The 21,638-nt window shown below is 44.8% G+C and overlaps 1 protein-coding gene across 1 annotated transcript in view; it reads left to right on the top strand.

Annotated features, from left to right (window-relative positions):
- LOC145407668 (cell adhesion molecule Dscam2-like) overlaps positions 1-21,638 on the top strand; it is a 68,146-nt gene that overhangs the window by 30,104 nt on the left and 16,404 nt on the right. Inside the window, exons 14-17 of the mRNA XM_080278537.1 lie at positions 2,812-2,993; positions 4,818-5,014; positions 5,736-6,105; positions 8,194-8,375. Of these exons, the coding sequence (XP_080134663.1) occupies positions 2,812-2,993; positions 4,818-5,014; positions 5,736-6,105; positions 8,194-8,375 (931 nt within the window). The remainder of the gene's footprint in view (positions 1-2,811; positions 2,994-4,817; positions 5,015-5,735; positions 6,106-8,193; positions 8,376-21,638) is intronic.

Genomic DNA, 21,638 nt, shown 5'->3' on the forward strand with positions numbered 1-21,638 from the left:
CACACACACACACACACACACACACACACACACACACACACACACACACACACACACACACACACACACACACACACACACACACACACACACACACACACACACACACACACACACACACACACACACACACACACACACACACACACACACACACACACACACACACACACACACACACACACACACACACACACACACACACACACACACACACACACACACACACACACACACACACACACACCTGCCACAACCAGCAACAGTTTTAGCTCCACCAGTCCTGAATAATATATGAAACTGGTGATGGTTACCGAGTAGGGCGTTACACTGCTTGACTTATTCACACACCTGCACTCCGGCGTCTGCTCACTGGGGCCCAGAAATATTGTTTGTAGAGAGGAGTGGTGTGTGTGCCTGGGGTGTGAGTATTTGTGGCTCCTTTGTTTTATTTTTCTTCACCTCCTACAAGGCGATAGACTTTCCCTAAGCTATTTAATGCCGTCTCGGGATAGGAAAAATAAAAAATAAAACGCGTCTTCATACGTGAAAGAGTAGAGACTGTTTTTGTTTTTCTTTACTTTTTTGTACTTCCATTGATGCCCCTCTCAGTCAGAAATGCAGTTTGTAGAGTGTTACGTGTCCCTGAATTATGGAGTTCGTAGCGCTTTTCATGGATCTGTTCTTGTCTGACGACTTTACTCGTCCTGTTCCAGCTGCAGATGGTTTTTGTAGAGTGGTGTGATACCCGCCCTGGCTCCTTTCGGTGCGAAAAGTTAAGGCTGATGGTGTGTCCTAAACTGATATTTGTATTTATTTCTTGTTGAGGTACCTGAAAGTTAAAAACAAGAAGTCGAATACACAAGTTCACATGTAGACTAAAATCGTACGCGCATGCACTCACGCAGGCACCAACGCGTACACACACACACACACACACACACACACACACACACACACACACACACACACACACACACACACACACACACACACACACACACACACACACACACACACACACACACACACACACACACACACACACACACACACACACACACACACACACACACACACACACACAGAGGCGCCCCTACTTAGCTTTCTTGAGGATCCCAATTTACTGTGGCTTACTTGAAGGTGAATGCTTGTCTTGTGAGCTTACAGCCGAGGTTTACTAGGGGAGTCAGGTGGGGTGAGTCAGCGAAAGAGTCAATAGAGTAGTTTGGTGGCTATATGGTAGGGTTGTGGGCTGCTGACCGAACCGACACATGCTCGATCCCTGGCTGCATTAGGGGACAATTTGGAGATTTTTGTTTCATTTTCATAATTACACTTCCTCTTAACGTCGCAGAGTATGGGGATATTAGAAATATAAGTAATACGGAAGAGGACAGCAAGGAGCAAGAAGCGAAATAAATTGCTTAGAAAGGGGTGTTAGGGAGCTTGCTTAACCGACGAGAATACGGGCCATTATAATATCGAAAAACCTCCAACATATGAATCAGTAAAAAACAGCAGGGTCCATGAAAGTCAGCGGAAGTCAGCAGTATGGAGGTTATCTGGCTATGTGAGTCAGTGAGAGTCAGGACCATTAATCGTCAGCAGATGTCAGTGAATCAGTAACGTGGTTCAGTAAAAGTTCATTCATTCATTCATTCATTGCCAGACGCCACGCATCTGAGAGGTAAATCGGAAATTAAGAAGGTGACTGTAATGTGGGTCAGTGAAAGTCAACATAGATAGTGAATCAGTATTGTTAGTCGGTAGAAGTCAGATAGGTAGATCAGAAATTAATCATATGGAGCTGAAACAAGCTTGAGTCAGAACAAATCGTCAGTGTGCACCCTTTAATGTCCGGTGAGATTCGTCTGCAAGCGAGTTAGCACGGACATGTTAGGTGAACCAACATATGAGTCAGTAGGGGAGTCATCGAGTGAGTCAGAATGAGGATGAGCGTAAGGGGAGTCAGCCAGCGAGTCAGAACGAGAGAATGAGTATCAAGGTGAGTAAGCAGGCATGGGAGAGTCAATGAGCAGGTAATATGGTGCGTGTGTGTGTGAGTAGAGTTGGCAGGTGTCATGTCCAGTGTGAGAGGTATTGGCTGCCATCCTCATTACCTGTATATTGGAATTTAATCAGAGCGTTTATCAGTCCTCACCCCGTACTACCCTCCCCCCATCACCCCTCGTTGCTTTAGAGGGGAGAGAGCAATGCTATGGCAAGTGGGGGAAGAGGAGAGGCAGTGAGAAAAGGGGAATGATAGGGAAAGAGGAGATACAAAGCGAGAGAGAGGGGGAGACGGTGCGGCAAGGAGACAAGAAGGGAATATAATAAATAATGAAGAAGGCAGTAGGAAAGAGGGCTAACACTTAGAAAGGAAGACTATGAGGGAAGACTGGGTGCTTGTGAGGGTAGGGGGAGGAAGCACTGGAAAAGGGGCAGGACTTCTGTGAGGTGATGAAGGTTTAGATGAAGGGAATCAACACGCGAAAGTCTTGGTAGTAAGACTGCAACTTATGGCTAATTTCGGTATGTAAAATTTGTATATTTCAATATGTATTTCGCGTCGCGTCTGTATAATATGGCTGTGAAGGAGACATAACTGAGTTTTGAATAGCAGACTCTCTCTCTCTCTCTCTCTCTACATATATATATACTACATATACACATATGTATATGACCATATTTATTTATATATTTATTTATAAATTCCAAACTGTCCACAAAATTCCTAAAAAAATTTTACTCTTCCTGTCCCTCATATCACCTTCTGATCAACAACACTCATTGGTTATGTCCACACAGGCTGGAGTACGAGCGGTGGGACGGGTGGAGTGCCAGGGTGCAGAGGACGCAGACTCGCACTGTGACGGCTCTGGTGACGGGGCTTGAGGCGGCCACTAACTACAGCGTCAGGGTTAGGGCATACACCGGCGCGGGCGACGGACCATGGGCGGCACCTGTACTCTGCACCACTGATGAGGATGGTAGGGTTAACACACACACACACACACACACACACACACACACACACACACACACACACACACACACACACACACACACACACACACACACACACACACACACACACACACACACACACACACACACACACACACACACACACACACACACACACACACACACACACACACACACACACACACACACACACACACACACACACACACACACACACACACACACACACACACACACACACACACACACACACACACACACACACACACACACACACACACACACACACACACACACACACACACACACACACACACACACACACACACACACACACACACACACACACACACACACACACACACACACACACACACACACACACACACACACACACACACACACACACACACACACACACACACACACACCTTCAGCTTGATAATGGATGAGTGCAGAAGTTAAGATTATGCTCGAGTCGTCAGCGTGTTTATGTCAGCGTTTATATGTGCTAATAATAATAAAGTCCCATCGCTATTTCAACAGAAGATAATGGCTTTGTCAGGGTGTGTACAGAGTATGCAGAAGATTGTGTAGAAGAGATAGAGACTGTGTAAAGAGACAGGGGTTATGTAGAAGAGATAGAGGCTGTGTAGAAGAGACAGAGGTTTTGTAGAAGAGATAGATGCTGTGTAGAAGAGATAGAGGTTGTGTAGAATAGACAGAGGTTGTGTAGAAGAGACAGAGGTTCTGTAGAAGAGATAGAGGTTTTGTAGAAGAGATAGGTGCCGTGTAGAAGAGATAGAGGTTTTGTAGAAGAGATAGACGCTGTTTAGAAGATATATAGGTTGTGTAGAAAAGACAGAGGTTGTGTAGAAGAGACAGAGGTTATGTGGAAGAGATAGAAATAAGAGGGTGCATAGAAGACAGAGGTATGTTAATCCCTTAAGTGCCTGACGCCTTTATCGTGACGTTCTTGCTGCCGCCTGACGATTTTATTTAACTCTGAAGTAACCTGTCTTGGTGGAGGAATTTAATGGAGGTCGCTTTTTACCCCTTCAGCACGACATTTTCCATAAAATGTATTAAAATCGTCTGGAGGTAGCAAGACTATAGCGAAAAAAATAAATCGTTCTAGAGAAAGGATTAACGGTCCTGAACGATAGAATGGGCTTTGTAGGTGGGGGTGTAGTTGTAGTAAGAACACGCAGTTTAATTAGGCCATGTTCCTATCATTACGTTTCTAAATCCCAGACATGATGCAAGAGGCAATGAGATATTTTATGCTCAGAACTTAGCCCAGTGAAATGAAGTGTCCTTATTCTGGCTTTAACCTTAACCTACAAGACCGGATAATTTGCGTCATAATAATGGTCGTATTCTTGTTGGCACTGGAGACTTCGTAGTGCCTTTCAATAAAGATTTATTTTCCTTTTCGCACCTTATTTTCGTTTGTGTTTTAGGTGTATCTGTTTAATATCGACATACTTTAATTAAAGTATTAAGGTGTCATATACAGCTATGAGCAAAAGTTCGCCGACAGTCCTCTTCCAGCACTGTATTGCCTTCCATATTATCATTCTTCCCCAGACGAAACAGCATTCTTCTTTCTCGTACTCTTTTGTTTTGTGGTTCATATTGCTATCACCTAAAAATATTTCATGTAACATCTTCCATTGTCACAGCCAACAGAGAAGTACCTGCTTACATATGTCCATGGTTGTGCACATTAAGTCGGCGAGAAAGAGGCGTTACAAAATCTTCAAAGCGACTACGAACCTACAGTATGTCTGATTCCGACTCAAAAACTTATCATGTGCCTTCAGTACCTGGTCGTCCTGTGGGTGTACGTGGTGTGGTGTCTGGTTCCCGCTCCTTCATTGTGTCGTGGGCGCCCCCTGCCAGGCCTGGTGGGCGGATACTCTCTTACAAGGTCACGTGGCGGGTGGTGGAGAGCCAGTTGGGCGGCGGCCGCGGAAGGGAGGGCGTCACCACTGTCGCAGGCACCGTCACATGGGTCCAGGTCTGTACTCGTACTCTCTGCCATCGGTATTATTCGGTATAAGTTTGATTTATACAGTGTGACCTATCAGTATAGTAGGCATGACGTCCTGCAAGCTGTGTGTGTGTGTGTGTGTGTGTGTGTGTGTGTGTGTGTGTGTGTGTGTGTGTGTGTGTGTGTGTGTGTGTGTGCGTGCGTGCGTGCGTGCGTGCGTGCGTGCGTGCGTGTGCGCGCGCTCGTGCGCACTGCTGTGTAGCCTACGTCTTTCATGTCGCACGTTATGTCTTGTACAGTCTATAGCTACGGGCAGTAAAATAAATCTTTTTGTTATCTCTATAGTCTCAGCTCCAAGCCACCATCATGCCCTTATGTGGGCGGTAAGCGGAAGATTATTCCATAAACTGTAGTTCATTCTTGTTTACTTGGTGGAAGTTTTCGTCCTTTTTGCTTAGCACTGACGGATAAGACTGTGATTCGCACCTGAATCCTTTCCATAGCACTTTTTCGTTACTAGCATCATATTCAAGTGTTTATATCTTATTATTGCTCAGCATTCAAGATGGAGGGATGACAATTTTACACTTAGTTAAACTGAACAGAGTACAGTAACCAGAAAGATTCACAGCTACCTCTTAAGTAAGACACATCAAGTTGCAAGTAATCTCGACTTCGTATTCAAGGTTTGGGAGTGGTCTAGTTCCACCAGAATAAAACAAACTGACTGCGTGTGCTGTGCCTGCAGGTGGATAGCGTGCAGGGTAGCCTGGTGGAAGTAGAGGTAGTGGCTTCGACTAGGGTGGGTGAGGGGCCTCCTGGGACAGCTAGAGTAACGCTTACCAACACAGTGCCCGCCGCCATCTATTCCACCGCCACTAGCATACGGGCGGAGAGGGGCAGAGACGTCACTCTCCCCTGCGGCCACGTCGGACAGCCGCGGCCCAAGTTAACGTGGACGTACCAGGGACGGCAGCTGGGTGGCGAGGGGCGGCTGGTGAAGGGGGACGGTGGCCTAGTGGTGCAGGAGGCCACCAGGGAGGACTCCGGCAACTACACCTGCTCCGTCACCAATAAACACGGCTCTGACCACATCACCTACTCCCTCACTGTACTCGGTAAGTTAGGTTCACATTACTTACTCCATCACTGTACTCGGTAAGTTAGGTTCACATTACTTACTCCATTACTGTACTCGGTAAGTTAGGTTCACATTACTTACTCCATCACTGTACTCGGTAAGTTAGGTTCACATTACTTACTCCATCACTGTACTCGGTAAGTTAGGTTCACAGTACTTACTCCCTCACTGTACACGGTAAGTTAGATTCACAGCACCTACTACCTCTGCGTACTCGGTAAATTAGATAATCACCTACTCCATCACTTGGTTCTAATAACTTTCTCTGTCACTGCTCTTGAAGCAAAGTTTACATCCCCTGCCCCGTCACTGTCTCCGGTAACTTGGGTTCACATCACGTACTCCCTCACTGTCCTTGATAAGTAAGATTCCTTTTCCTTGGTAAGGTAGTTTCACATCACCTGCTTCCTTACTGTACTCCGTAATTTAGGATTTAGTCTACTCATCAATCATCTAATTTCCCTGGCATCAAACAATTTCTTTCTCTTTCTTTCTTCTGCCATCCTCCATTTTTTCTTCTCTCCATCCTTCTTCCTTCTTTACCCCCTTCCTTCTACCTTCCTCCTTTTCTGTTTCCCTTTATTCAGATTGTGTTCTTTCTTTCATTCCTCCTTACTGTGATTGTTCTTTTATCTTAGTTTGTCCTAGATATTCGTCCTTTTGCAGCATATTTCCCGCAGCTCAGTGGTAGAGAAAGTGCAACGGCTCTTCATTTTGCCATGGCACTTCATCCTGACTAGTATGATATTCTAGCGTTAATTTTGTGTTACGACTCAGCATTCAGTGTGTGGAGATGGCAGTTTTAGACCAAGTTAAAGTGAAACGAGCGTAGTAGTGACAAGAATATCACGTTTTAGAACACATCGTATCTCAGACCGTTTTCAATATTCTGATCTCGAGAACCATTCTTTGACCCTCTCCCCGACACCATAAACAATCTCTCTCTCTCTCTCTCTCTCTCTCTCTCTCTCTCTCTCTCTCTCTCTCTCTCTCTCTCTCTCTCTCTCTCTCTCTCTCTCTCTCTCTCTCTCTCATCTGCCTGTCTGTCTGTCTTTGGTTGGGTCTCTCTAACCCTTTTATCTTTCGTCAGCTACCTTAGATCTTAGCCTCAGCTTTCAGCAAATCAGCTTTATTGACTTCCAACTTTTTCCTTTAGTGTCCTGTGCCTCCTCTTTCTTTTCTACAAAAATCAGTGTTTGACCCTCCTGTCTACAAAATACACCTTTCCTAACTTCTTGCGTTCCTTCCTGGCCCTGCATCTCCCTCTCCAATGCCTCCTTCAGCACCCCGGCCTTGGCTTCATACTGAGTGCAGAGTGCAAGTTCAGTGGCATCAAAGGGACAAGAAGGGCACACCCATCACCGGCTTCACTTAACCCTTCTCCTTACAAATCCACCTTTTTATCACATCTGTTTTCTTTTTTGCTGCATAATTCGCCTATCGGAACCCCTATGTTTTCCCTGACAGCGTCCTCGTCTACTCTCGTAAGCCTGTCTTCTTTTATATCAAGCTATGAAATCCATCATTGCTTACTCATTGAGCATGAAATAAATCCTTCAGATATTTGGTAACTCCTCTGATTTGCAACATTCATTCTTCCTGATCCACGTGTCATCATATTTTTTTCACCTCTCGTAACTCCTCTGTCATCCCACCAGTGTTTCCTTCTTCACCCTTGTTCCTGCCCTTTCGTTCTGCACCATTTTAGCTCCTTCCGTCAAATAACTTTTCTTATGTAGAGAATAAACTATTCCTGAGTATCTTACCTGCTCTGTCATTCTCCCTGGCTCCTAAGTCTCCTCCTGCATCGTCACCTCTTGCACCCCTCGTCCTGGTTTCTTCATGTCTACAACGCCAGCTCCTCTTAAGTATCTCTTTTAACTTGTCATTCTTCCTAACGCCTCTATCGCTTCCTGACTCTCTTACTTACCTTGTCACCCCGCCTAACTTTGCTCAGTCTTCCTTTGCATTGCCCATTTCAGTAGGAGACAAAATTAACTCTCCTATACTTTTTTTTTTTTTCGTACCATACTACCCCACTGAACCACTCTTTCTCCTCCGTCAGTGCCTCCTTCGGCGCCCCTGGTCCTAGCATCATCGCCGTCTGAGCGGAGTGTGCAGGTGCAATGGAAACAGGGGGACAAGGGGGGCGCACCCATCACCGGCTTCACACTTTATTACCGCAAGGACCACGGCGCATGGACCCAGCTCAACGTACACCGCCACGCTCACTCACACACGCTCGAGGTGGGTTATAATCTCACTTGTTCTAGGTGTATCATGAAACGCACAAGGTGGGTCATGATCTTATTATGTTCGTGGTGCGGCTTGCTCCTGTGACATAAAAGGTCGTGATGGGTTATGCAAGATGGTATGCTCGAGATTTGCCATTTTCCTGTGATATAAACACTCTGGGTGGGTCATGCTCCCGTGGCTCCTTAAACGCTCCAAATGAATCAAGTTCTTCTATTATCATTGTCCTTGATTCTCCTGTTCTTACACTTGCGAAATGAATCATGCCCTTGTATTATTATGCTCCTGGTGGCTCATACTCTTGCACGCATTCCCTAGGTAGATCATGACCTTGTTGTATCACGTTTCCACTGATTCCATTCCATTTTTCACGTCTCAAAAAAAATCCTGCCCTTGTATTCTTATGCTTCCAGTCGGTCTTATGCTTACACGCGCTAGACTGCTTATGTTCAAGGATTATTATGCTCCTGGTGACTCCCATTATTACACGCTCCATGTGACTCTGTGCTCACACGCTTCAGATAGATCATGCTTCTGTACTCTCACTCACCAGATAGATTATAGGGTTGAGGGTCATATTCTAAATGTCTTTGTAAGTTTCGTACTACTTGGTTTGCAGCAGTTTAATCTGCACATACACAGTGCTATCCTCTTTTATGTTAATAATGCAAACTATATCGATATGAAAACAATACAAATAGCAAACAAGAAAGCGCTAAGGTGTAATAGGTCACATAAATGGTTAAGGAAGAGGCGCAACACTGCCAATAATGTCACGTTGAATACAGCCCTTATTTGCATCCGCCAGGTGAATCATGTACACGTGTATACTCACATGCTTGATGTAAGCTAGGTAGGTATGCTCACATGATCCAGATTAAATTATGCTTCAGTAGTTACATGCTTCAAGTGAGTTATACCTTTGTATTCCAACCGTATGTTTCAAATGTGTCATATCCCTGTACTCTTATACTCATAATATACTTGCATGCTCCGTGTGTACTATGGTTCTCTACACACGTGCTCTTTGCGTATCCTAATCACACTGCCACAGTAGCCAATCAAAGGAAACCATGCTTCCCTCAGTGGAGTCCTCATCTTGAGGTTGGCTATGGTACAGTTGATGTTTCTATGGGCTGGAAGCTAAAACAAGTGACAACACCAGCTTGGTACTTCTTAACGGTTGATGGAAATTGTAGAGAACAAGTACAAAAGTACTAAATGCCGGAGCTTCAGGACCCTTTGGTAACGCCCTTGGTGTGGAGTGGGAGGGTGATTTTGTATGGCATGGTGGGGGAGGGAAGTATGATGTGATGTAGTGTGGGCTTGCTGAAGTACATAAAGTCTACAGAAGTGAAGCACCTCGTTTCCGGAAATCGTTTGTGAGACAAACGGACAGGGTCGCTCTTAGATAATATCTCACATTAAAAAAAAAAGAAAAAAAAAAAAAGAAAAAGGAATATCATGTGTGTACGAGTAATAAGTTTTGTAACAATAGATTCTCAACCTGAACTTTGACTCTGTTGACTAATGGATGATACGCGCCAGAGTAACAAAATCAAAATAAGCTGCATTCATGTGCTTGCTTGATGCGGATGAGATATTGTTCATCATTCGTGTTTTCTACCTGAAATACTCTCCTTTACTGAGAGGGATGACAGTATTAGAGTTTCATATTATCGTTGTTAATACGCTTCAAGCAAGTCATGGTGTTTATTTTTCTATGCCCTAAGTGAATCATGACTTTCACTTCTGTGCACGGGGGTGTCATGATCTGTTATATGCCGCAGGTGTGTGTGTGTGTGTGTGTGTGTGTGTGTGTGTGTGTGTGTGTGTGTGTGTGTGAGACATACACACACACACACACGCACAAACACACATTAAAGTCACAATACATCAGTTATTTTTGTTGGGAAACGTTCTAGTAAATTAACACTACCGTCAGAATTGTAAAATTCAACTGAGAGAGAGAGAGAGAGAGAGAGCAGAAAATGTCAGGAGGAATGGGGAGTACTGTATAGGGTAAAAGGATGCGTTGGGAAGAGAATGGACACATAGGGGAGAGGACATCACGCTCTCAGCAGGGGGTGTACCGAGAGAAATGAGAGAACACGGAATATCAAGAACACGAAGAGCTTCCAAATACCGCGGGAGGAGGAGCACTAGGGCAGGGTAGGATCTGGATGGGATGAAAGGAAGGTAGGGATGGAAGGGAGGGGAGGAGTAAGGGAGAGGAAAAGGAGTGAGAGAGGAGTAGAGGGGGAAAGAAGTAGGGGAGTGAGGTGGAAATATATAGGAAGAGAGAGAGAGAGAGAGAGAGAGAGAGAGAGAGAGAGAGAGAGCATATGTATTTTTGTGTGCTGATGTATCTGGATGTGATTGTGATGTCCATTTGTGTGTGTGTGTGTGTGTGTGTGTGTGTGTGCTTTCATATATGTGTATGAGTGTGTACATATGCGTCTGTGTGTAGGCCATGTATTGTGTAGGCTATGTGTTTGGTGTGTTTTTATTTACGTGTGTGTGCATGTGTCGTGTATTATGTACGTGTATGTGTGTGTATGTAGGCATGTATGTGTAAGCATTTATGTGCGCGATCGAGTATGTATACCATTGCAGGAGGGGAGGAGGCGAATGTCACAGAGCAGAGAGCCATGGTAGTATGAAGGTAGAAAAGGACAGGGAGCGGCGAAGGAAGGTGGGGGGGGGCTTGGGCGGGGGGCAGGAGGCAGGGGGGACGAAGAAGGAAGAACAGGGGGGTGTGGGTGGGGGGCAGGAGGCTCGGGGGCAGAGCGAGGCCTCTGAATGGCAGCAAACGAGGGAGCGGCCGGGAAATATGAGCCCTGAATACTTCCCCACCAGACACCAAATTGGAAATGCTGGATCGGACGCCCCCACGTGCACCGCGGTCAAGATGTCATTTGGAGGCGGACAAGAGCGGCGGACTCGCTTAGAATGTGTGTTTCACGGGACTGGAGATGGGTATTGATGGGGTCTGCTATGGTGATGGGGTGGGGAATGTGGGGGTGTGATGGGGTGAGTGTAGATGCATGTTTTGTTGTATCACGTGTACTCGTACAGGAGTAATATTCTCTCTCTCTCTCTCTCTCTCTCTCTCTCTCTCTCTCTCTCTCTATGTATATATGTATATATACTGTATATATATATATATATATAGATAGATAGATAGATAGATAGATACAGTATATCTATCTATCTATCTATCTATCTATCGATAGATATAGATATAGAAAGATAGATAGATAGACAGATATAGATGGATAGATAGATAGATATACTGTATATATATATATATATATAGATAGATAGATAGATAGATAGATAGATAGATAGATAGAAAGATAGATAGATACAGTATATCTATCTATCTATCGATAGATAGATATAGATATAGAAAGATAGATAGATAGATAGATATAGATGGATAGATAGATAGATATACTGTATATATATATATATATATATATATATATTATATATAGAGTGACGAGGTAGAATGAGAAAGAAAAACTAACGTGTTAACTTACAACGTTCAAATTGTATAAAAACTTGGAATATAAATTTTACATGTTTTCACATTGCGAAAACAGGACAGTACTGAATTTGTGGCCATTCAGTAGGTGTGTAGAAAAATTACTCAGTGTCAGTTCCGTGAATATATCTCCATCATTGATATTTTCCCAACCCTACACCTGGTCAGCTGTCAGCACATGCAGCAGCAAATAGGTATATGCCCTCGTCCCCTTTCACATGCCTATCCTCTTATTGTATTTCCACTTGTTTCATCCGACAGATGTTAATGGTAAAGGATTGTCTTATAGGGATGTCGGCAGAATCAGTAACAAGGACAAAGACAACGCTTGTGAACGCCCTCATAGGCAGGCGTCTCTAATATTAACCTTGCAGTTTACATAGATTGAATTATTGGATGGAACAGATTGAACTCTTGCGTTGGCACGATTTGCACTGAATAATGAAGCGGGTGATGGATGGAGCAAGCGGGGTCAGCCATTTCATTGCACATTCCTCACCCTCATTCCCAGTTTGCTAGATTCTTAAGAGTAATTACTATATAATAAAAAGACAACCAAAACCCTCCAACTGCCTCTACTACTTATTAACAGAGAATCATGTGTTTTAGGATGCCTTGGGAGGGCGACATACTATTAAGCGTCTTACTGACATATTACTAACTACAGATCAGGAAAGGAAGGCAAATCTCTAATTGTTTATTTAGTTACTGACAAACACGATAATAAAATCTTTACATATGACCTTTCTACCGTTTGGATGATTGGGTTGAAGACATTGAAATATATACAGTATAATCATCGTCTTTCTTCTTAGATGTTTTTGTAATTAATGACCAAAAATTAGATGTTTCTCCACTCATTCGCGCCCATTGCTTTAATAATACGGTACTTACATTGATTCTCCTGTAATCATAGCTTTGCCTATTTTGCTTTCTGATGTATGTGTTCCTCATGACCTGACCTCAGTCCACACATGCCCAGTTAATGAATTACACCCTCTTTATGGTTGTATAGTAGATAATTTGTTAGGTAGGTGAATGGAACGAAGGGCCGCATTCTTCGTAGCACCCCTTCCTGAACGATTTATTTTTCATATTGCCCCTTCATATTCTCTTGATTGTTATACATGTTAATATATCGACATAGTTTTCATCAGTAACACTAAGGAGGATACTGAAGTGTAATGTGCTGAACAGATCGCTAAGGAAGATGTGTTACGAAATCTCCAAGGCCACTTATAATACGGACTCGGAAATACAATGCTATAACAGGCACGGTGATAGAGTGAGAAGACGTAAATCAGCAAAGTCAGCAGACGCCCGTTGCTCTTGCTGTAGCTCCGTTCCAGATTCAGGTGATAGTGTCGTGGCGTAATAATAGGTCATCTGCAGCCCTCTCCCTCTTAGCACCTCCATTTAACACATAATTTGGCTCTGTGGCAGTGTGGCTTTCCTGTCTCCCCCAGTCTCCCTCTCCGTCATCTCCACCCCTCCCCTCTCCACCTCCACTCCTTCCCACTCCATCTCCACCCCTCCCCTCTCCACCTCCATTTCGTTTTCTGTCTCTTCCACCTTCATCCCTCGTGTCACCACTTCCACCCATCCTCATCGCTCCCCTCCACCACTTTTTTTTTTCCCCCTCTCTGCCCTCTGCCCTCTCCACCTCCACCCCTCTTCCTCCTCACCCGTCTACCCCCTCCATCTCCACCCCTCGTCCATATCCATCCTCTCCTAATTCTCACCCCTTCTCTCTCCTCCATCTTCACCCCTCTTCCTGCTCACTCTTTCTCTTCCCTCCACTTCCACCCCTCTTCCTTCTCACCTTCACCACCTTTCCCCTTCTCCGCTACACCTCTACCCCTCCTCCCTTTCGTCCCTCCACCCCTCCTCTCTCCTGCACCACCTCGTCGCGTTCAGTTATGGCCATGGTGTTTAAATGAAGGCGTAAAGGAGACTCAGAACGATGTCGTCTTATTTTATTCTTGCAGATGCCATGATATATTAGTCAACATAGGAAAGGTCCCTTGTAGTTAGGGGACCGTGTTCTCGTTAGTTGAGGAAGCTCCTTAACACCACACCCTCGGCCATTTATTTTTGAATATGGCTGGTTAATATCCTTTTGCACGTCATTTATGCAGAGTATGACGATATTAGGAGGATTTATACCACGCTGTAAGGTATAATAAGCCAAATAAATTGCTTAGAAAGAGATATTAGGGAACTTCTTGAACCAACGAGAATTCAGGCCATATAAACAGGGACAATTATCTCTTCAGTACGATTATTTTTTCTGCTTACTATCACTGGACGATTTTATTCAGCCTGTTACCCCTAACCCCACGTAGTGAAAGGGATTAGAAAGTGTTTGGTTAGATTAGGTCAAGTTAGGTTAGGTCAGATTATACCAGATTAGGTTAGGTTAGATTAAGTTGGGCTTATTCTTGCTATCGTCAGACGATATTGTTCAGCCTGAGAGAGAGAGAGAGAGAGAGAGAGAGAGAGAGAGAGAGAGAAAGAGAGAGAGAGAGAGAGAGAGAGAGAGAGAGAGAGAGGAGACAGACAGACAGGCAGACAGACAGATAGAGACAGACAGACAGATAGACAGACAGACAGACGGACAGACAACCCTCGTAGTGAAGAGATGAAGGGAAAGGAAGCGAAGCTGTCGAGAGGAGTGTAGGGGGCGAAGTAATGAAGAGACGAGGAAGAGGGGTGGGCGGATAAAACTGTGAGAGGACAAGTAGTAAAGGGATCATATTGCGAAACGGGAGCAGGAGATGAAGGGGTCGGGACTATTAATTAATGAGGGCGAGAGGAGTGTATGGGTGAATGACTGGCAGTGTGGTGGGGACAGAGTGGGGGAGGGATGGGGGATGGGAGGGGGGCTTAATCAGGAGTGTCGTCAATCTTGAATATGTACTGTATTTACTTCGTGTTTCTACCCCCACACACTTTCACATATGTGCGCATACACACAATATAACTCTCATGGGGGAGGCGGTGGCTGAATCGGTAGAGAGGCGGCCTGCAGTCCTGATGGACCCAGGTTCGAATCCCGGCTAGGGCAGGGAACAGTTTAAGGCTTTGAATTTCATAGAAGCAGACTTTCCTGATCTACCAGATGACCCGCCGACATGTCATAAAAGTACCCCCGCTAATACCAATACGCCAGTCCTGTATGAGACAGCCCTAGCATGTATTCAATATGAACGGTGGGTGTTAGCGCCGAAGTGGTGACATGTGGAGGTGTAGGAGGACTACTGGGCCTTGGGATAGGCTACTGCCCCCGAGATATAGGCCCTGAAGCCTTTGCCCAGAGTCGGACACATTAAAAAAAAAAAGAAAAAAAAAAAACATACTCATAAACAAACACACAGTAACGCACACACATATATATTAACAGACAGACAGACAGACACACACACACACACACACACACACACACACACACACACAATATAATTCTTTCATAAATGGGATGAGTTGAATGCAGAGATAGGAGGAAGACTGTGATACAGTAGAATGGCATATATGAGAATAGTAAGGTTTTGTATGCCACATAAATCACGAGGGAAATAGTGTCATAGAGCCTCCTAAACCCACGAAACATATCCCAGAATTGTGTTAGACGGGCGGATGGCGGGGGAAATAACTGGTGATTAGCTACATAGTTGGGTCGTTTGCTTCCTTATCGAGAAGGGATGGGTGCGATTTGCGAGGCGAGTGAATGATGCGATATTTATTTAAGTACTCCAACCTCTCCCGCCTGCTATATGTGAACCCATTCTGTAAATCTAGTGACTTATTTTGCACCATATACACCGATGCGTGTTTGTAGAGGATATTGGTGAGGTATTGTACGGGAAACGCCCTTTTGTTATTCCTTCCCATGAAAATACAACAGGCCTTTCCTTGTCTCCCAGTCTCGTATTCCCGTCGGCTCGCATCTTTTCCTAAGCGATTTATATTGCTTTTTACACCTTAATGTCCCCCTCTGTGTCACGTAAATCCTTCCAACATCTCATTAATCTGCATAAATAACGTACTCGCGGATAATAGCAAGCCATATCCAAAATAAATCGCTAAAGAGGAGATATTAGGGAGCGTTCTTAATCGACACTAATACCGGCCCCCGTCTCGCCCCGGCACCACTGAGGCTCCAGAAGGGTTAAGGTGCAAATTAAACTGAGATGGCGAATTCGGGCTTGTTAATTTCCACGCTTCGATATAACAGAATTACGCTTCAGATTAGGTTTGTCCTTATTAGATTTCGGTGTGGGTGTTTTCTGTGGGTAAATGAAACCTGGAGTTCTGATAATGCTGTGGGGGGGGGGTTTGTGTGTGTGTGTGTGTGTGTGTGTGTGTGTGTGTGTGTGTGTGTGTGTGTGTGTGTGTGTGTGTGTGTACCTTTCAACGTGTCTGGGGGTGTTCTTTTGTTTTTGGAGACGCTTTGTGTGTGTGTGTGTGTGGAGAGAGAGAGAGAGAGAGAGAGAGATGGGGAATTTGTAATATTATTCCCGTTCCTCGTAATCAAGTGATCTCTTCTGCATTGCTTTCTACCCCGATCTTATGCTGAAGGCTTGTATAATCATTCTCCTTTTCTTTCCCTTTTCACCTTTATTATTATTATTATTATTATTATTGTTGTTATTATTATTATTATTATTATTATTATTATTATTATTATTATTATTATAATTGTTACGTCCACCAGCGAAGGTGGATGTTAATGATTCACCTCTTTTTTTTTTTTCTTTTTTTTCTTTGCCCATTTTTCACAGGGTATCTCAAAAAGTTATTAATGGATTTCAATGGAATTTTTTAGGTATGTGGGTCATGGGCCAAGGAAGAGTTTATTACATTTTGGTGGTGATCTCAGCTGACTGATATAGGCATTAGTGGGGGTATGCGCTCTCTGACTTCGCTTGTTATTTTTGTGGTAGGTTAAGACGTCTATCATCCACTCACTTGATGTAGTATTACCTTTTGGTGCCTGTACACTGAGTGACAAACCAGATGTTTTCCAGCAGCCTAAGAAAGAAATTATTGTTCTGAGAGGGTTTACATCTGAGGGTTGGTTGGGGTTTATGCCTCTTACAATGCCACTTAGATGGGAGCGACTGGATACCGTTCATTATATGTATGGATTGACAAACCTAGCGCAGGGCCCCTACAATCCTGAAGGGTCAGAAAAACGAGCGGATGGAAGAGAGCTGAGTTATTATTATTATTATTATTATTATTATTATTATTATTATCAGTATTGTTTGTTGTTGTTGTTGTTGTTCTTCTTCTTCTTCCTCTTCTTCTTCTTCTTCTTCTTCTTAGCTTAATTTTTGTCCATTCTTCCGTGTCTTTTGTCTTGGTTTCTCGTTACCTTTCTTTCTTTTCGTTCTTCATTTTTTACGGCCATATTGTATCCTGTTAGTTTTATTGTTGCATTTTTGGCATGTGGTTTCAAAGGTTTTAGAAAGGCATGTAAAGGTTGGATGAACGTTGTAATATAGATGTACTTTGATGTGTTCAATTATTCTTTGTATGTATCAGAGCGAGCGAGCGAGAGAGAGAGAGAGAGAGAGATTGAGAGAGAGAGAGAGAGAGAGAGAGAGAGAGAGAGAGAGATTGAGAGAGAGAGAGAGAGAGAGAGTGAGTAATGCTGTTTCCATGTTACTCTAATCACTTCATTCACAGTCGAGGGGATTAAGAACGTGCTGCTTGAATGGTGGTAAAACACACACACACACACACACACACACACACACACACACACACACACACACACACACACACACACACACACACACACAAGAACTCCCCTCCCTCAAACTTCCTTCTCGTCTCCCCCTTTGCTCTTTCTCCTTCCTTTTCTCACCTCTCTCTCTCTCTCTCTCTCTCTCTCTCTCTCTCTCTCTCTCTCTCTCTCTCTCTCATTTAATTCTTCCTTCGCTCCACACCCCACCATCCCTCCTTCCCTCCCTCTCAACCCTCCTCCCCAGCCCGGGTCATCACACTCCATCACCTCATTCAGTATTATGGTGTCTTTAGTTTCATTTTCCTAGCCAAGAAACAAAATTTTATGCAGGTTTAGGGAAAATTCTTGGAGACGAAAGGTTAATTCCTCTTCTCTCCCTCTAGTAACTTCCTTTCTTTCCCCATCTAAACTTTGCCTTTTCTTCGTTTATCTCTCTTTTCCATTCTTCTTGCTTTCCTCTTCCTCCTTTTGCTTTTTATCTTCGTTTTATCTCTCTTCTATTTATTTTTCTCCTCCTGTTTTCCTTCCCCTCTTCGTTTCCTGTCTCTCTTCTTTTTATCTAACTCATCCCCCTCTCCCCTCACTCGTCCCTCCCTCCTTCCCGGTCAACCCCACCTCATCCCTCTCTCCCTTCACCCTTCCCTCTCTCCCCTTATTCTTCCCCCTCTCCCCTCACCCTTCCCTCCCTCCCTGTCAACACTACCTCATCCCTCTCTCCCCTCTCCCTTCCCTCTCTCCCCTCTCCCTTCCCTCTCTCCCCTCACCCTTCCCTCCCTCCCCTATTCTTCCCTCTCTCCCCTCACCCTTCTCTCTCCCCCAGCCAACCTCTACCCCTCCCCCACCCCTTATCCCTGCCCAGAACATAACCCCGTGGCCGCAGGGGATGCTTAATAAGGGTTGTACAAGGGCGCTACAACACCACTACACACCCTCATATTAAATTTACCATGGCAGAATTCGTAACACAATATTCCACGCGATTTATTTTTCGTTTTACAACTTAATATTATCTTGAGTTTTATGTGCATCTTTTTAATACTGACATACTCAACAACATACGATAGACTATGCAGGCGTAAGATGTAAAATAAGTCGCTGAGGAAGATGTGCTAGGAAAAGTTTTATGGCAGCATCAATAAGGACAGTATTCTAGGAGGCATGGGGGGCTTCGTAGTGTTCTTTCTTGAGCGACTTGTTTTCCATCCAACCCCCTAGCCTTCTTTTGTATGTTATTTATATCGTTTTAATATCGACATAGTTTCCATCAGTCACAGATGAGGAAGACTTAAAATGCAGACTAAATCGCCAAGGAATAGGAGTTAGGACGTCTCTAAAGCAAGAAATATACGGCTGAAAGGCAGGCAGCTCTCACATCCACATCACCTCAGGGCAGCCCTAATTAATGCCTATGTTTTTCTCTTTGTTATTGTGTAGTATCATTAACGGTAATGGAGGGGGCGTTTACTGGAGGGGGAGTGGGGTGAGGGTATTGTTTTGGTTTTTGAAGGCCAGTGGTCATATTGAACATCAAACGGAGAGAGGGGGGATAGTTTAGAGAGGCAGAGAAAATGGTTGAGTGAGAGAGAGAGAGAGAGAGAGAGAGAGAGAGAGAGAGAGAGAGAAAGGGAGAGAGGAGCAGGGAGAGGGAAGTGTTGGAGCATAGAGAGGCGGAGAACCAGGGTCGATAAGGATGAAGAAAAACAGAGAGGTGCAGGTAAAGGTGGGGATGTGGGGGAAGCAGGGAGATATGGAGAGAGGGATGGGGGTTAAACAGAGAAATAGAGAAATAGAAGCAAATATAAATAGGGAGACTGAGAAGCAGAGAGAGAGAGAGAGAGAGAGGCTGGGAGAAATATGGCGACAGATAAGCGTAAAGAACTGACGAGATAGAGAAGCAGAAAGAAATTGGAAGACACAGAAGCAGAGACGGAGAGACAGAGAAGCAGGAAGAAATAGAGAGACAGAGAAGCAGAGGGAAACAGGGTGGCGGAGAAGCAGAGGGAAACAGGGAGACAGAGAAGCAGAGAGAGACAGAGAGACAGAGAAAAGAGAAATAAGAAGACAAGGAATTAAAAGCAAGTAGCAGGGAGACAGAAACAGTACTGTAATATAGAGAATACTAAAGAATACGAAGATAAAGAAGAGGAGAGATACAGAGAGACAAAAAAGCAGAGAGAGAGAGAAAAGTAGGGATATAAATGAGTAGAGAGAAGCAGGAAGAAGCAGCGAGAAGTGGACAGGGGGGTGAGGAGGGGAAGTATAGAGCGAGAGTGGAGCTTTGAAGGGAGGGTGGAGAGAGCTGCCAGCCTAATGAGCACAGATAAAAGGAAAAGGGAGAAAAGAAGCGAGCACTGAGAGAGAGAGAGAGAGAGAGAGAGAGAGAGAGAGAGAGAGAGAGAAAGAGAGAGAGAGAGAGAGAGAGAGAGGAGACCAATTTCCTTCATCTTTTTTTTTTTTTTTATGTGTCCGACTCTGGGCATAAGCTTCACAGCCTGCACCCAAGGCCCAGTAGTCCTTCCACATACCATACACTTCTACATGTCACCACTTCGGCACTAACACCCACCGTCCATATTGAATACATGCTAGGTCTGCCTCATATAGGACTGGTGTATTGGTATTAGCGGGGATATTTTTACGAAATGTCGGCAGGTCTTGCGGTAGATCAGTAAAGTCTGTTTTTATTAAATTCAAATCCTTAAACTGTTCCCTGCCCCAGCGGGGATTTGAACCTGGGTCCGGTAGGACTGCAGGCCACCCCTAACACCTAATACCCTCCCTTCCTCATCCCCCTCTTCTTGTTTTCCTCCCTTACCTCCCCTCCCCTTGCCTTCATAATCGAATAACAGATACCGCCTCTCCTACTTCCCCAGTTTCCTGCCCCCTCCCTTAATATCCCAGCTCCCTCCCCCTTCCCCTCTGCCTCTAAAGTTGAATATACCTCATCTTCCTCTCACAGTCTATCACCAAACACCCTCCCCTTCCTCTCCCCCTCCCCTCCCCGCCCCTCCCCTCTCCTCCCCACCCCTCCCCTCCCCTCCCCTCCCCGACAGTCAAGCTCCAAATACTCTCCCCTTCCCCTACCTCCACAGTCGAACACACATCCCCTCTCTTCCCACATAGTTAAATAAATACCCCCTCCCTTGCTGTCCCCTTCCCATCAAAGACCAAACACCCTCCCCTCTTCCCCACTCTCCTCCCCTCAGAGTCCAGCACCAAACGCTTCCTCTTCCTTTCCTCTCGCTCTCACCTCCTCAATCCCCCTTTTATCAATCATCCTCTTTCTCTTGCACCACCGTCCACACCCCTTTATTCTCCACTTCTCCCTCTGTACTCCTTTCTCCTTCGCCCTCCTTCACACTACCCCTGTCTCCTCTTTCCCCCCCTCCCTATTCCCCTTTTCTCCTCCTCCTTCTACACTCCCCCTTCCCCCTTCCCAGTCTCCTTCATTCCTCCTCCCCTTATACTTTCCCTCTCCCCTCTTTCCCCTCACCCACACTTCCCATTTCCCCTCCTTCCCCTCTCCTTCCCTCCTTCACCTCCAAATTTGGCCACTAATAACCCAATGAGTTTTTTCCTCAAAGAACCTCATTTTCGGTCAGCAATACCGTTCAGTTCAGGATTATTGGAGGCCGAATATACGAGGTTTTCAGGCCGTGTGAAAGGGAATCTGGAATTTGGACAGGCTTGTGTGTCCGGATTAGCTGAGATACAGACAGGCGAGATCCGAATGTCATTGGCCCGTATTCTCCATGTCAATTCTTCCTTAGCGATTTATTTTTGGATATGGCGGGTTAATATCCTTTATTACGTTATTCAAGCAGCGTATGGCGACATTGAAAGGAATTTTTGTAACACAGAAGAGGATAGTAAGGTGTAATATGCAAAATACATCGCTTAGGAAAATGTGTTACTGGGTTTCCATACACGACAAGGATACGGGTCTTTATCTTAC

The sequence above is a fragment of the Coenobita brevimanus genome, chromosome 74 (genome assembly GCF_032717465.1).
Source record: "Coenobita brevimanus isolate Jiangsu-jjx chromosome 74, ASM3271746v2, whole genome shotgun sequence".
Lineage (NCBI taxonomy): Eukaryota > Metazoa > Arthropoda > Malacostraca > Decapoda > Coenobitidae > Coenobita > Coenobita brevimanus.